Below are 16,119 nucleotides of genomic sequence, written 5' to 3'. Positions count from 1 at the left end.
GGTATATTACATTCTCTCTTCCACACAGCATGCTCAAAGATTATAAAGGACCTGAATGAAATTGCAGTCTAAACGTTTGGGATGAAAATGATTTGAGCACACATGGTTTCCTGATGATGGTACGGTCAATGTGTTCCGATATCGTGATAATTAATGTATTCGAAATTTACTAACAATTTAACAGGAAACCTGTTAATTCATTCGTTAAGGGCCTGCAATCCCTTTTTTAAATAAATTAGAAAAACTCTGTTCCAACATCGTGATAATTAATGAATTCGAAATTTACTAAAAGTTCAACCAGAAACCTGTTCATTCGTTCGTTAAAGGCCTGCAATCCGCTTTTTTAAAATAAATTAGCAAATACTCTTTTTTTCCGTATTTGTAAATATACAATATATATATAATAAATATTACCCGGTTATTTTCACAAAATTGCATCCGGATTGCTTATATCCATTTCTCAATTTTTACTCGGTTTGTGGGAAAACCTAAGCGAAAATAAGACATTTTAAGAATAATTATCGGAATGTATATAGAAAATATTTATTCCTGTACCTAACATTTTAAGCCTACATGAACGTTCCTTTTCATGTAACATATCTTCCACCACCTTCATCACATCTACAGCAATAGTTATAATAAAAAAGGTAAGTGTAAGATATATATAAATACTTTGTAATATATATTTTTTGCAATGAAAAGAAAAATGTAATTAAAATAGTAAACATAAAATAAATTACTCAACGACGCGATTTTTTCATATAATTTAACACGCAAATAATTGTGGACTTAATACAACCCGAAATTAGAGACAAGACTAAAAAATAACCCATACTTTTAAAGTTTTTTGCGCATATCAAGTAAAAACGCGTGATTTTAACCAACACATCAATAATTATCATGTGGCAGGCTCGTGCCATGTAGTATTGTTTATATGTATTCGTTAAAAGCGTATAACACACTGCATGACGTCATGATTGTGACTAGTTTGAAAGATGACGTCAGAAAATTTACTTGTCGTTAGTGAAATTCTATTAATTTCTGATATTTGTTAATGCGCCGCCTTCAATCTATCGGTAAGGTACTTATATTTTTTTGTATTCAGATAGTTGATTACATTTTATAAAATAAAGTCCGCGATAGGTACAATCTGAAATATTTGGAACTGGTTTATTTTTGTGATTGAAAAAATGAACTTGCCCAGCATAGCTGACAAGCAAAATAGCTTAAATCTAGACCAACAAAAGGTAAAACACAATGCACAGTGCCTATTTCGCATTGTGACACAATGCGTGCGCCTTTTCATAAATTTGCATGTGAACCAAACCAAAATTGTGTTGAGGTTATTTTTCAATGGTTATGGCTTGTCTAGTTGTATTTAGTCTATGGCCTGCACAGATACCATTGAAGATCTGTATGTTCTTTATAATAGAGCTGGCTTTTGAGGAATGCTTGGATATAGGAGAAACAATACAAAGTTAAATACATAAAAAAAAGTTTTATTAATTTTATAATTACATATTTATACATAAAAAAATATTAATTTCTTTATAAAAATGTCTAAGCTGGACAGTAAAAGCTCATTCAAACAGTCGGAAAGCATTGTGAATAATTTTATTTTGTATGTATATCAATTTTCATTTCTGAATTTTTAGGGGGGTTGGAGGTGACTGTAATGTTACCCGAGCGAAGAGGTATATATAAAATAATTGACTTAAATGATGGAAATTCATTCGGTTTTGTTTTCGGCAGCACTCATTCAAAAAATCATACCGGTGAATATTAATATGGAAACATAAACTGCTTACCGTGGTTTAAAGCCAAATAATAAATCCACTTTTACTTAATCACTTGTCTCATATTCATAGGTTTTATAATTGATCTGTGGAAATTTATAAATAAATTCGAAAAAATCGTCTACCTAGATTTAGGTAGCCATAGCTCAAGGCCTAGAGAGATGAGACGTAGCCATCATTCGACTAGTTATACACATTTATTTATTAAAAATAATTTTTTCTTAATTCGTTTTGACTCTTGGCAAAAAACGTCTAATATCTCTGTAGTGCCTGCACCTTTTGTGAAATTTTAGCAAGAAATTTAAAAAAATTATTTGAGGGTTGTAAAATGAATAATAACCCCAAATGATGTAACGAACACAAGAAGTTCTGGTAACAAATGAATTATGTATTTATTATATTAATTGTAGATCTCTACTTCGAAACGATAACATCATTTGGATTACTATGAAAATTCAGTTTTGAAAAAAAAAACTCATGATATATAAATTATAAAAATTCACCCAAAAAGGAATTTTATGAATAGCGCTGCACAGTGATATAAAAAATGATGTAATGAATTTCCTTTAGAATATAAAAGCATGATTAACAAGATTGTCCACTAAGTAAGGGGCAATAAAAATTATTACAAATAATTAGAGCATGTTATAACAAATTATATCTATTCTGTTTGCAATAAAACTAAGGCATGTTTGAACAATCTGTATAAATAAAAATGTTAATGTTCGTTTGTTCAAAATCTTAAATCTCAGAAAGTTCTTCACTCATTGCTTTGAAATGTTGACACAACGTTGCATTCGAATACGCGTGTTTTTATATACCTATATGTAGATGTCACCTGTGACTACTAAAAACTGACTTCGTGTTCTACTATTCTAGGCACTTCGTTACATGATTGTTGCCAAGAGGATGATCCATGTATTATTATATTGGTAATACAAATCCATTACCTAAATAAATCCCATTCGAAATTTTTTTTACATTGTCAAAAATCAAATTAGATTAATCCAATGTACGGGAATGTCTTTCCATCACTGTACTCCGTTTTTACGAACATGGATGGATTTGCATAAAAAATATCTACATTAACACATTGTAGTCGGGCGCTTCAAACAATAGACTCTAGCCTATAGCGGGTGTTTTTCGCGATTAGCGCATAAATATATCGCTTTCCTAAAATTGACACAATTTCTAAACCAAATAATATTTTCAATTAAAATTTTCAAAGGATTCATATATGACATTTGATCATCAAAAATAAATTATAATTGCTTTGATTACATCATAATTTCACCAAATTTCAAAGCTGAATATAAAAACCTGATATATTCAGTAAATAGCATTCAATATTCAATATTTGAAAATTCCAAGTAAAAGATAACATGTTTATTCATATCATATATTTAGTTATAAAAAAAATAATAATGTATATTTGCCATGCCCGCAATTTTACAATCGCTGGATGTGTGAAATCTGATCGCGTAAATTGAACACTGTCGCCTAAGGTCGAAGGCGAACACTCAATAACTCATATATGTTTAATTGCTTCTTGTCAAAAAAGAGTCTTTTGCGGTTGTCTCGCCTAATTGAAGAGCCCATTCCACTTATGAATCATAGTATTTCACACTGATAACAAACCCGTATAATGCCGTTTCCCGCCAAAAACCGACAGTCGACAAAAACGACATTTGCCGTGTCCCGCAGTTGACCGACAGTCCGCGAAAAACGGCAAAGGCCGTGTCCCGACAACAATGTGTTAAGATATTAATAATTAATTGCAAAAAAAAATATTAAAATATTTGTGAAGAACATTTTTCTTTGTCATTTATTTCAAAGACGCATTCTCCTGCAATCCACGTCGACCAAACGCTTAAATCTTGGCCCAAGCAAATGAAATCTGCATCTGCGCCAAATGAGAGAGATCCCTTTTTATGTTGTATTCCTAATGTTCGTGCTGGATGTAGGGAGGCGGCCTCCAGGGCGTACTCAGTGGAGCAGTTGGTTGAATGGCGGAAGACTCTGACACATTCGTCCAGAGCGGCGATACTTCCGCACAGAGTTTTGGTGCCGGCAACGTAAGCTCTACCCCCGCTTACTTCTATTTCCATTTGACCTATATGATGTAGCCCCTCCGATAGTCCTAAAGCGGAAATCGCGTCACTTACTAGAACCAAACCTGGAAAATAACAATTACGGTTTATTTTCACAAGCAGAATGAATAAATTCAACTCAATTACAAAACTATTGGTGTTCTAAAAGTAGAATCTGTATCTGAATTCAGTTTGCAATGTGACATGTAATGCTAAGGTTGCCCCTTAATAATAGAAACAAAAGGAGATTGGCACGGAAGCGTCAAACTGCACTGCCTATGGAATAGGCGGGGTCAACGAAAGTTGTTTCCATTATCTATGAGTTGGCCAAAGCCAATAAACAGCATACCATCAGGATGAGTCCTGTGAGCTATGCGCAGGGCTGCGGGGTGAGTGTGAATTCCATCTGAGATGATACCAAAGTAGATCTGCTGCCCCGGGGGAATAGCGTCAGAAGCTAGGAGTCCAACAAGCCCAGGGTCCCGGTGGTGGAACTATTCAAAATAAACATTCATTAAAAAAACTAAAAGCTTTAAATTTGTAGAACTATTCAAATCTGGCTAATGCCATTTCAAGGGAAGTTTCGATTCTGAATGGTTGTCTTTCACCGGGGTGATACGGAGAAATTTTTGCACTCGCAGATAATTTTAACCCGTAGGAGCCGACAAGAAACTTCAGTAATTATAGTAGTATATATTCAGTAGAACTACTTGATAAAGTGTCATTTTTTATTTTTGTCTTTAACTAACCTATGAACATACAAGTTCGGCACGATTCTTTAACACTGCAAATGTAGGGGTCCGTCTCCTAGGGGTTAAAATGAAAATAATATTTCGAATCAGTTTGACGTATTATCCTTAGATATCCAAATTGATAAACTAGCCCATCAGGGAAAGGGGAACAAACCAATTTGCGAGGAGCGCGGAGGGGGCTTTTATGCTTTTATCCCTTTCTGTAATTTGTCAATAAATGATTTTGATAGTATACAGACCACTTGAATTGTATTACATATCATTATTCAGTCTTAGGAAATAAAATTACTAGCCCTTTTTACAATGATGCGCAAATTGCAAGCTGCGTAAAAAACTACAAATCGCAAATCCAGTGAACAAACGTTCTGGCTTATTTCCAAAACTGAATGTTTTTTTTAGATACTTTTACAAATGTGTTATAATTTACCACCACATTCATATTTGGGGTTGCTACGCAACCTGATTTTTACGTACATTCCATTCTTGCGCACAAAAGTCCCACAATGGACTGCGTTGCAAACCGTTGCCTGACTTTAGCGAACTTTGCCAAGGTCTGGTTATTTCAATGTGCATTTATAGGCGTTCTACGTCTGATGTGGTAGATTATTCAAAGCATTCTCGAACCCCTCTGGTGCCAAAAATATGGTCATGTGGTTTTCCTCCAGCTCGTCGAAATGATACCCGGATTTCATGTTAAGGCAAGTCTATCAATTTGGATATATATTGTATTATCAAATAAAAAGAAATAATGGTTTCTTTCTTTACAATCAGTGAGATAACAAAAAAATATACATCAAGATTCCAATAAAAAAGTATGCCAAGACCATTATTGCAATCTAATATACTATTTATACTGGATATTTGCAAAAATGTTCGGGGAAGTGGTTACTATCAGGAAAATTTTATCTTTTAATGTTGCATATATTTTTTATTATGCTGTTATTTGCATTTTTGGTTAAAAACAGATAAATAGGATTGTAAATATTATTGCCAATTCAGTGACTTGGGTTAAATTTTAATACATAATATACATACATTATAATAAAATTATGTAAAATGCAAAGATACAAAATTACAAACATTTACCAAATTTTAAAGGAAAAAATTGCAGACAGTGTTGGAAATTGGGTCAGTGAGGCGATAGACAGCTGGTGTCATAAATGCATACATAAGGTGACGTTCCTATGTATATCAAACGTGAGATTAAATTGTAAGATGACATTTGGTAAATCAAATTTGAATTTACGTGAATAACTACATCCTGCAATTTGAGGATACCGTGGCGCCGGCGCCTTTAATAATGACAAGGACATATTTAATTGGTAACAAATATTACGTGCTACAAAAATAACAGATTCTGAATCACATCTAAATAACCATCTAACTCTTCATCTTCTGGAGCCACCAGATGAGGAAATGACCATGACTAAGGAACTGCCCCAATATTTACCTTGCTCCCTCACCACTCCAGACGAAAATATAAACTTCCACTGGCCCAAAACCGACAGCCAATCACAGCAAACCTCCATAATGATCTCAAAATGAGAATAATTCCATTTCCGATAACGTCAAACTAAATTACGGTAAACAGATCAAAATTACAACCAGTAAATAAATATCAGCATAAAAAAATGAACATATATATATGCTAAAATAATAACCTGAAAACTGACATCTACCTGTATTTTCGGCTCTTTGAGAAAATATTTATTCCAAAAATGTTGAGAATGGAGCTAATATGTAAAAGTGTACATTTTATTATATAATGAAATTAAATGGTTTAGGTGAGATGAACTGACTTGAATAGAACTGTTGAATGCAATTTTTGCACCCTTGGCCACAACAAAACAATCAAGAAAAATATCTAACTAAACACATCCTCATCAAGAGCCTGACCCGGGCTGGCCCTATAAATATAGACTCACATTTGGTCATAAGTCAGTTCAAACCTACCACCGACGAAGTAATCATTCACCTGAAAACATCCAAAGTCTCCAAGTCGAAATATTGTATTATTGTAATAATAAAGTGTTTTATTTAGTAGTACATTCAGTTCCTTTCCCAATATGTTTTAAATCACTTTTTGTCAAATAGTAAATCCAATTTCAATCCAAATCTCGAATTCAATTCCTGTCTGCGATTGACTTTAAATTGATTAACTCATTACGCTTTTCTGCTGAACTCTCTGAAAGGCTCTTGCCATGAAAATTGTGTCCTGCACCTTTTTTGAAATACAGTATCTGTACAAACACCACCACTCCTCCCATACACTATGCGAGGACAGAAACAACTATGTATAGCCGTGCGATCTGAGACACTTGTACTACTACAACGATTTTCAGTCTCGACGTGAACGCTATGGAGGATACATTGTGTTGGTATCGTATCTTCCCGAGGAAGAGGAAGAAGAAGCTGAATTATCAAAACCACTTTTAAAACGGTCACACATAACACACAATAATTTATTTTTAATTCTAAGAAATAAGAAAAGAGAATGTATGAAACTAGTGCACTGGATACTATATGCAGGTATATCAAAAAATCATGTTTAAATAATACTAAAATAATCATTAAATTTTAGTAAAAACTATAATAATACACCATTAACAATATGGATACTAAAAAATCTATAAAAATAATTAACATTAAATAAAAATGCCTTTATGGTGTAGATATGAAATCGGAAATTGAAATAGATCTACATACTTGTAAGATTACCTATTGAGTTTGAACTTACTTGTGAGAATGCTTTTTAAGAGTTTTTGAGAGATTGATATTAACCTGGCCGAAACGGTGGGGCCACAGCTAAAATTCAATGAAAACATTACCTTTTTTTTTTACAAAAACTCATTGTAAGTTTTTTTGCTATTTGTTTTTGGGGTGTTATGCCGTGTTGCGCTAACTCCTTCTTTAGCCAACGTTTCGGACAGCATTGCAGTGTCCATCATCAGGGCAGATGTGTTATTTTTCAAAATAACACATCTGCCCTGATGATGGACACTGCAATGCTGTCCGAAACGTTGGCTAAAGAAGGAGTTAGCGCAACACGGCATAACACCCCAAAAACAAATAGCAAAAATACTTTTGGCCGTGAAAATCTTAAATCATATTTCATTGTAAGTTATTTGTGTGGATTGATGTCGATGACATTCTTATTCAAATAAAAGATTATCATTAGTTAATCTACGATAATATACAAAAAAATAAGAAAATTAAAACAACAAAAAACTCACTTCCCAAGTACAGTTAAGTTCGCCAAAACTCACTAGTCGAGAAGTTAAGAGTTTTAACTTACTTGTGAGATTGCTTATCAATAGGGCTCGAGGAATTTTTTTTAATGTTTTGTGCATTTTCGAAGTTGCCTGTGTCCATAACAGCACATCGAAAAAATGTTAGATAAATGCATGTTCTCTGATGCTGAATGATAGAAGAAGTCGGGGACGCCCTAGGAAGACATGACACGATCAAGTGAATCAGCGCTCTTGAGGTGATTTTTCACTAAAACGGTGCTATACAAATGATCATCATAAATTGTTCATTATGATTATTTGACAATTAAATCTAGCTATTAACTTTATCTCTTAATTGGTGATCCAAACAAATTAAAATATTTATTATCTTTTTTCAGTATACAACATGTATAAATACTTGGTGATGTGTACCTCGGATTGGTCAGGGTTGTGAATGGTTTAGGTTTAGAGTAAAGTTTTGAGGTTGTGTATTCTAGTGTACCTGAAAACTGGGTGTGGTTTTAAGATGGAAATATTATTATTGTGAAGAATCGAAAAAGTTTTTGTTCAAACACTTATGTTTAATTACCGCAAATTTTTTTTTGATAAAATGTAGTTTCCAAGCTACTTTTGTGGTAGCCCTATTAATTCAAATGTTGGCAAAAAAACAACGTGCAATCCTGCAGGTGTTCCGTATATTGTTATATAAATAAATATATCCCATCATAAAGTGATTTAATATTTTCTTACATAAGTATTTCCAGGAATTTTAGTTAATACGTAAATTAGAGCAAAAAGCTTTTTTTGTTCATTTTGCGCCGGAAAGAATCTGATTTGTTTTACATACATATATCCAGGAATAGTAGTTAATATGTAAATTAGAGCAAAAAGCAACCAATGTTCATTTTGCGCCGGAAAGAAATTGATTTCTTTTACATACATATTTCCAGGAATATTAGTTAACACGTAAATTAGAGCAAAAAGAACTGATTTGTTTTAGATGTTTGTTAACTTTTGTTTGATTTAAATTTACAAACTTATATTTTACACAATTTATCGTAAAAACTCATCTACATAAATGAAGCGTTAAATTAACCAATGGAACGCTGATGGGTCTCTGGAGAACATGCAAGCATTCTAATATTATCCTTTTAGAATAATTTGCGATGCGATTTTGACCTTAATGCTCCGAAAAAATGTATGAAGAACAAAATCAGCATTGTTTGGGATAATAAAAATTTTAGTTCCGGCCTTTAACAGGTTAATCCGTGTATTCTAAAATTGATCATATATTTTTTAAAAATAAAATAGGGAATTTCAATGGGAAGTTCCCCAAATTATAGGGAAAATCAACATTCAACTGAAATAGCGATCCACGAAAACAGTCAATGATATTTATAACATATAATTTTTAATTTATTCGGTGAGATTGATAATAAGAGTTTGAACTTAGTTGTGAGATTGCTTATCAAGAGTAACTTACTGGTAACATGGCATTAAACAGGTGTGTGATGAATGTAGCTCCGGCCCGAACAGCCTTTTCCCCTTCAGCCAAATCAGCGGTGGAATGTCCAACAGAGACAGTAATTTCGCATTCAGTGAGCTTTTTAATTACATCTGCAGAATTTACAAGTTCTGGGGCGAGGGTTATAATCACAACATCTTCCAGAGAACCATACATATTTCTTACAGTTTCGATTCCCTGGAAAAAAATTTCATACCCAATTACAAAAAATTACCTAAAGTAGTTAGTTATCAAAGGTTTTTTAAAACATCTTGCTACTTATTTTGAAAATCAAAATAAATACATAATAATATATTAAAAAATCCATTTAAAGATTGTAGCTCTTCATGAAATGATATTTTATGAATTTACTTGTTTCAGAGAATTTATCAACTTTCAAAGTCAAATTTCAAGTTCGGTGTTTCTTTTCAAGTTCTGTTATTATTTCACTACGGGTCAGTTGCTTTACACATGGATAATAATATAACTTAAATAGAACATTTGCAGAATTTGAATTTTAACGAAATTTGATCAACTGTTCAAATTCTGTGAAACAACCCGTCCCAAGTCAGCTTAATTCTTTGAAATGAGATTCTTGAGGCAACTGTGTGACACAATACATACAACCGTATTACGAATGTGGAGATCTGAAACGAATGCCAGGCCAATGTAAGTGGAAAAGTACAAAATAATGAAAAGGATGCTTAGATGATTTGGGCGTAGAGTGGGCAATGCCAGGATAATGTATTATGATACATACCTATGTGACTGGAAGAAGAATTTGAGAAACCTCAGAAAGATGTTGCAAAATCAAGTGAATTGATACTTGAGTCGTGGCATGTTAACCAAATACCCCAGAATATTAATTCATCTATAAAATCCATTAAAATATATGAAAGTAAACCAAGCCTCACAATTCGTGCCGCTAGGAGGCGCTAGTGTAACATACTACCATCATAATATATGGGAAATATCAGAAGTTGGAGCTACATAACTATTCTGAAATATTTGATATAACAGAAAAGTATGCATGAGTCAATGTATGAATAATGAAGATGTGTGACGTTCCATCCTCGCTGCTTAGTTTATTTTTAACTAAAATTGATAATTTTATTATAGGTTTTTTTATGTGAGGTCCCAACTCCACCTGTCCCAAACGACTGGAGCCAGTTGACCCTCTCTTCCCCTCCCTACTATGGCAGTCGTGAGGCCAAAGGTAGTGGGGTCACCAATCGTGGCTAAAGCCATTTCAAACTTGATATCTGCCGAGTGCAGAGACAACGCAGCATTCGTCCCGCAACATTTTCCTCATCATTGCAGCACTCGGTGTATGTGGATTCTTTACCAACCCGTGGGGCGACGGCCTAAGAGGAACAAACCTTATCTAGTGTTCTGATACAATCAATCGGATGAGCCCCTTTCTTTTCTTTGTTGATGAAGGGGCCTTCCAAGTGTACTCCGAGAACGGTAGCTCCATGTCTCCCGCCCTGGTGTTTCCTGATCTGCGGCAACACCTGATGGTAAGTATCTGATGGAGAGGTCACCAGCGTCGGGCAGAATGATGTAACTCCGCAGGCCAGAAGGCCCTTGGCTACTTTGTTAATGCCGCTCTTAACTGAAGATACATCGTAAGAGAAATCTATCCCAAATCCACCTACAAAAAACACAAACCTAAGTGTTTTTATTATTTATAATTTGGAAACAGTTGACCAGCCCGCAGACGAGAGACTTTAGTTACGGCAACTATTTCGTCTGTATTAATTAAAGAATTGGAGCACATAAAGATTTGAAAGATGAAAGATAGTTCTAGTAGAATTATTAGTAATGTGTAGTATTAACTTATGTATGGGTAGTAGTACTTTGAGGAAATATGGTAGTATGTGTACAATTTGAATTCGGAACAATCTCCAAAGACTTTAGATATAATTGTTCAGCCACGGATAAAGTTGGGGTTGCTGGAAGCCGCAACCAAAAAGTTTCTCGTGTGCACACCTCCATATATTTCGAAGCGTCAAAGTTCATAATTAAAATTAAGTATGTAGCAAACTGAAAATAGTTGCTTTGACATTGAAATTACCAAAACAAGAATCTGTGCAAATTTCACGAAGCCACAACTTGAGTACCTTTTATTGGGATACAAGCAGGTTTTATAGTGCATGACTAAGATGATAAACAGCTAATAATAATAATTATCTATTCTATAACAATACAATATGTCCATAAATAAAAGGTGATAATTGATAATTTATTAGCAAGTATAACTAGTATTATCATTATTGGTCATTACATTAGTAAGCCATTTTGTTAAACAGAGAAGATAGAAAGCTATATTATTAAGTTATGCACTAATAATAATATATTCTACGACATTCATCATCTTATCATGTTTGTCAATAGTTAGGCTCAAGCATCGTAAAATATTTAAGTAATTATTGTCGTAAATAACGAGAGGCTTATCAATTGAATGGTTTACAGTGAGACATGACGTCTGCAAATAATAGTCATAGTTCAATATTTTTTGTTTAAAAATTCATTTATTAATTAATTCTTCTTAGGTTGTTAGGTATTTTGTCGCCATATTGTTAATAAACAATAAAGTATGCATATATAGTAGAGTAATAATATAAAGAAATGTGACCTGAATAGATTAAATGACACGATTTTAAAAACAAATAAAGATAACAACCCTGTTTTATTTCACAAATCGACAATAAAGTATGAAAATTATGAAATGATGGAAAGTAATAAATTTAAACAAAAAAAACATCGATACACTTGTCGAATTCTGCTGCACGCTTACAACGCAAACACATATAAATAGCACTTCGTTTTTTAGAATGTCGTGGGAGATTATAAACGATACATTAAAGATCCATTATTTCTCAATCAAAGTTAAGTTTGACGGTTAGGAAATACGCATAAATTATTAAAATAACCTGAACTCACATCCTAAAACCCTTTTTGTGCATGTTTACTTAAACCCCCAACTTAATAGTTGTCTCACTTGTCTCCATTATTCATGTTGAAATCAAGTGATGTTTTTAAAGAATCTTTGCATGCAGCGGAATTCGACAAGTTTACCAAAACATAATTTATTTCACTGCTGCACAAATCGATCAGTCATATTAAATGCACCAGGAATATATTTAATAAATTCTGATTAGATTCTAAACAGGAAAGATTGAGATTAACAAAAGTTTAGATTCAGGTTTCACTGAAGAAATAAGTAAGAACCGGAAAATGGTATTGTATAGCAGATTAAAATAATAACACATACCATTAATTTGGAGATCAATGAACCCGGGAGAAATTATTGCTCCTTTGCAATCAAACACTCTGGCTGCAGTAAGTTTTTCAGCGAAAAAAACTTTTTCAGGGTCCACAATGGCCCCACCACGAACCCACAAATCTTCCCTGATGATTTTGTGGTCCCGAAGAATCGAGCAATTCGTGAATTTAGACAATTCCGAAAACGTCATTGCGTTTGTGTACTGTTTGATGTTTACGATCGAAACGTCAAAATTAAAGTCAGCGGGACTTGACAGAAATCGTCCAGAGATAACGAAAACGCCAAGAACGACAATCGGCCAACCCGTGCTCGGCCTGACATTAGCCACGAGTAGAGTGGCGCCTGATTTAAATCGCACAGCCGAAAGGCGCGCCTAAAATGTCTAAAATACCATTAGAATTACAGAGTAAGAACTTCGGAACTTATCTTATTTGAATTTGTCTGAATGTAAAATCATTCCTCTTTGGTCGGGTTGTTTCAACTCTATTTATATTCAGCCGAAACCACACTTTTTGAAGTCGGTTTTATCATTTAAAGCTGATATCTTTAACAGGATTGGATTGCTGAACCTTTTCTTAAAATGTTAGAACAGACTTATGGCTAAACATTATAAATTTGGTTACGTTGAAATGATTCGTCTTTTTGCTGAGATTAGTTCCTGATGTGCGGCGCGGAGAGCGAAAACGCGAATATTGATTTATTTTTATTCAAGTATTTGTTTACACTTTAAGTATATTATTTTTCAACATTATTTTATTTTATTTTATTTATTAGCGTTATAAACAGTCTTTATACATGCATATATAACAGTGATCAGAGTAGTTATGTCATTGACCAATAAAATAACGACAAAACAAACCATAACAGAAAAATACATAACAACATACCTAATACAAACAATTCTGATAAAGTACATCAATTATCAAAAATGTATTAATCAATTGAAATATTTAAAAAAAAAATCAATGAAATATTAAGTTTTTTGGTTAAATAAGATGCAGTATCACTTTTTTACGGATGCTGTGAATTTAGCTAGGTTCGTGTTAAACACATCGATGTTTGGGCATAATCCATTGAATGTGCTACAGCTTCTTCTTATAAATACATTTTCAAGGTAATTTGTATTGCTTTTAGGAATATAAAACGTATCTAGAGATCGAGTAACTCTTTTTGGACATTTGAAATGAATATTTTGTAGTAAGTATGGGCTATCAATATGGTTATGAAGTATCTTATAGAGCATCAATAGGTCTCTGATATCACGGCGTTGTTCAAGAGATTTAAGGTTTATAGGGACATAGTATTCATCATTTCGCACGCGATAAGAGACATATTTGATAAACTTTTTATATTATAAAGCTTTTTTTTATTATAAAGCTTTGACAACGTTCCAAAAGTTAAAAAATAATGCAATGTTTGGGCATGGTTAACGCGGCGAGAGAAACTTGATAGGGACTTTTCGCACTTCTTCATAGGGCTCTAAAAAACTTATCCATCTGTAAAACGTTAATTTGCCATTTTGAGAGGCTCACACTCAAGAAATCCATCAGTTAGCTGCCCTACCAGAGATTATGCGAGCGTTTATCGCCTAAATTACATGTTTTCGTTGATTTGTCTTGACCGCGGATAAGCAAAATTGCGGGTCCAATAACGCCGCCACCGTATTCCCATCAAACATAATTATATTTTTCTGTAGAAAACAAAACATATTTATGTACCTGTGACTATTTAGTAGTACACTGTCTCGTGTCAATAAGGAATTTGAGTAAAAAATATTTTGTCTTTTAAGGAATATATTCATGTAGATTGAAAAATTAATTAATATACTTGTATATTTCTATATTTTAACTCTCAGAATTAATAAATCGCTATTTAGAATAATTTAAAAGCTTTACTGTGTATCTGATATCAAATAAAGTTCTCCGTGTTAAGTTTGTACAACGTAATAATTAAACATCTCTTTCTGTTACATGTGTATTTTGATAACAAGAGGGAGAGGTCGTTATAAATTTTTGTATTGTGTAGTTAGGCATGTTGATCTGAGTTTTTGATATGATTTGTTGTTGTCTTTTACTCATATCGATTGTTTTAACTTACATCGTAGTATCTCCTAACATTTTAGAAGGTTTTGTTAAATTCAAAGCTGTAAAATTGAAGCTATTCCATAATATAATGCAACACAAACAACTAGCGCGAACGCGACTAAAATCACCTGCATTCCAATTTAAAAGGTTTTGTAAACATGAGTAAGTAGGAACTCACTTCAAATTTACGTAAAAGCAATGACAATAATCCCGCTGGATGGCGTATTGATTGATGACACCCAGCGTACATGATGTACGATGATACCGTGTAGACTTCAGTGTACGTGCTTTGTCTAGCGATGTTTTGGCGACAATTATAAATTCTAACATTAACAATTAATTACAGTATGAAATTATGGTATTAAAAAAATCATTACTTTAGTTAGACGGTAAACATTGATAAAAAAATATACTGGAATTCCTCACTAAAGAATTAAATAAATCTCCATAAAAAATGCAATAACCACAAGACAGCAAGAAAAAATACAAGCAAAAACCCTACTTTGTTGTGTTGTTTTGTATTTTATGTTATTTGGCGTACATTTAGTGTTCTTCTTTCGTATGGTGAGGGGTCAAAAGGGGACATCTAGGTTTGCGAGCATTTCTAAAAAAACTGCTACTCTTGAGTAAGTAGTAGGTACTACAAGTAAGTACCAAAATAATAGTTCACTACAAGTAAGTATCAAAATAAACACTTTGCCTTGAATTCACGGTAACAAACCCGAAGAAAAAACTAGTCCGACGCAAGCAATAAACTATTTAGTTTTTAGAAATATTACGGACTATCCCGTGATATTTCTAAAAACTTTCCGTAGGACAACTCAAAAAACATATTTTGGTGCAGAGCGCTAATTATATAACATTATTAATTTGCTCAACAGGATTGCTGATAATTTTGAAGATTTGTGTAAAACGGACTCTCGCGGGCTAGCTGAATGTACCTATCGACATCTACCTACATATCCGGTGCGCAAAATGGCCAGAAGTTCGTGCTAACCACAGACATATAAATTCATATGTCTATGGTGCTAACGAAATAGCCGAGTGTTTTTTATTTGACTTTTTATGTTAAATATGGGGTTACAAATGGAGCATTTAGTTTCATGCTTGAATCAACTTTTATTTAGTTCATTCCAATTAGCTTTATGTTGTGGGAGATATAGGACTACACTGTGGACATTTTTAGTTACCCACTAAATTAAAGAAATAATGATATTGTATCACCATAAGTACCTAAGTACATATGTCATGGTCCGATTAATCATGATTTAGATTTTATATTTTACGACAATTTGTAGGAATGTAGTTATGTTACGAACATTTACTAGTACTATGTACAGGGAGGAGAAGGAGATGAGAAATAGGAAGGTAAAG

General features: G+C 33.2%; 1 protein-coding gene across 1 annotated transcript; it reads right to left on the bottom strand.

The window, feature by feature from the left end:
• Positions 1 to 1,535: 1,535 nt before the first annotated feature.
• On the bottom strand, positions 1,536 to 12,912 carry LOC149423721 (N-acetylglucosamine-6-phosphate deacetylase). The gene is made up of 5 exons (XM_089632089.1): positions 12,650 to 12,912; positions 10,752 to 11,026; positions 9,352 to 9,570; positions 4,236 to 4,380; positions 1,536 to 3,972 (listed from the first exon to the last, which is right to left on the bottom strand). The coding sequence occupies exons 1-5, from the start codon at positions 12,849 to 12,851 to the stop codon at positions 3,587 to 3,589; spliced, it is 1,227 nt and encodes a 408-aa protein (XP_089488215.1). The 5' UTR covers positions 12,852 to 12,912; the 3' UTR covers positions 1,536 to 3,586.
• Positions 12,913 to 16,119: the final 3,207 nt, after the last annotated feature.

This window comes from Hesperophylax consimilis, chromosome 5 (assembly GCF_061612785.1).
Source record: "Hesperophylax consimilis isolate HC1 chromosome 5, BYU_Hcon_1.0, whole genome shotgun sequence".
Taxonomy (NCBI): domain Eukaryota; kingdom Metazoa; phylum Arthropoda; class Insecta; order Trichoptera; family Limnephilidae; genus Hesperophylax; species Hesperophylax consimilis.
The sequence above is the reverse complement of the archived record's forward strand: the minus strand, read 5'-3'. Positions and strand labels throughout refer to the sequence as shown.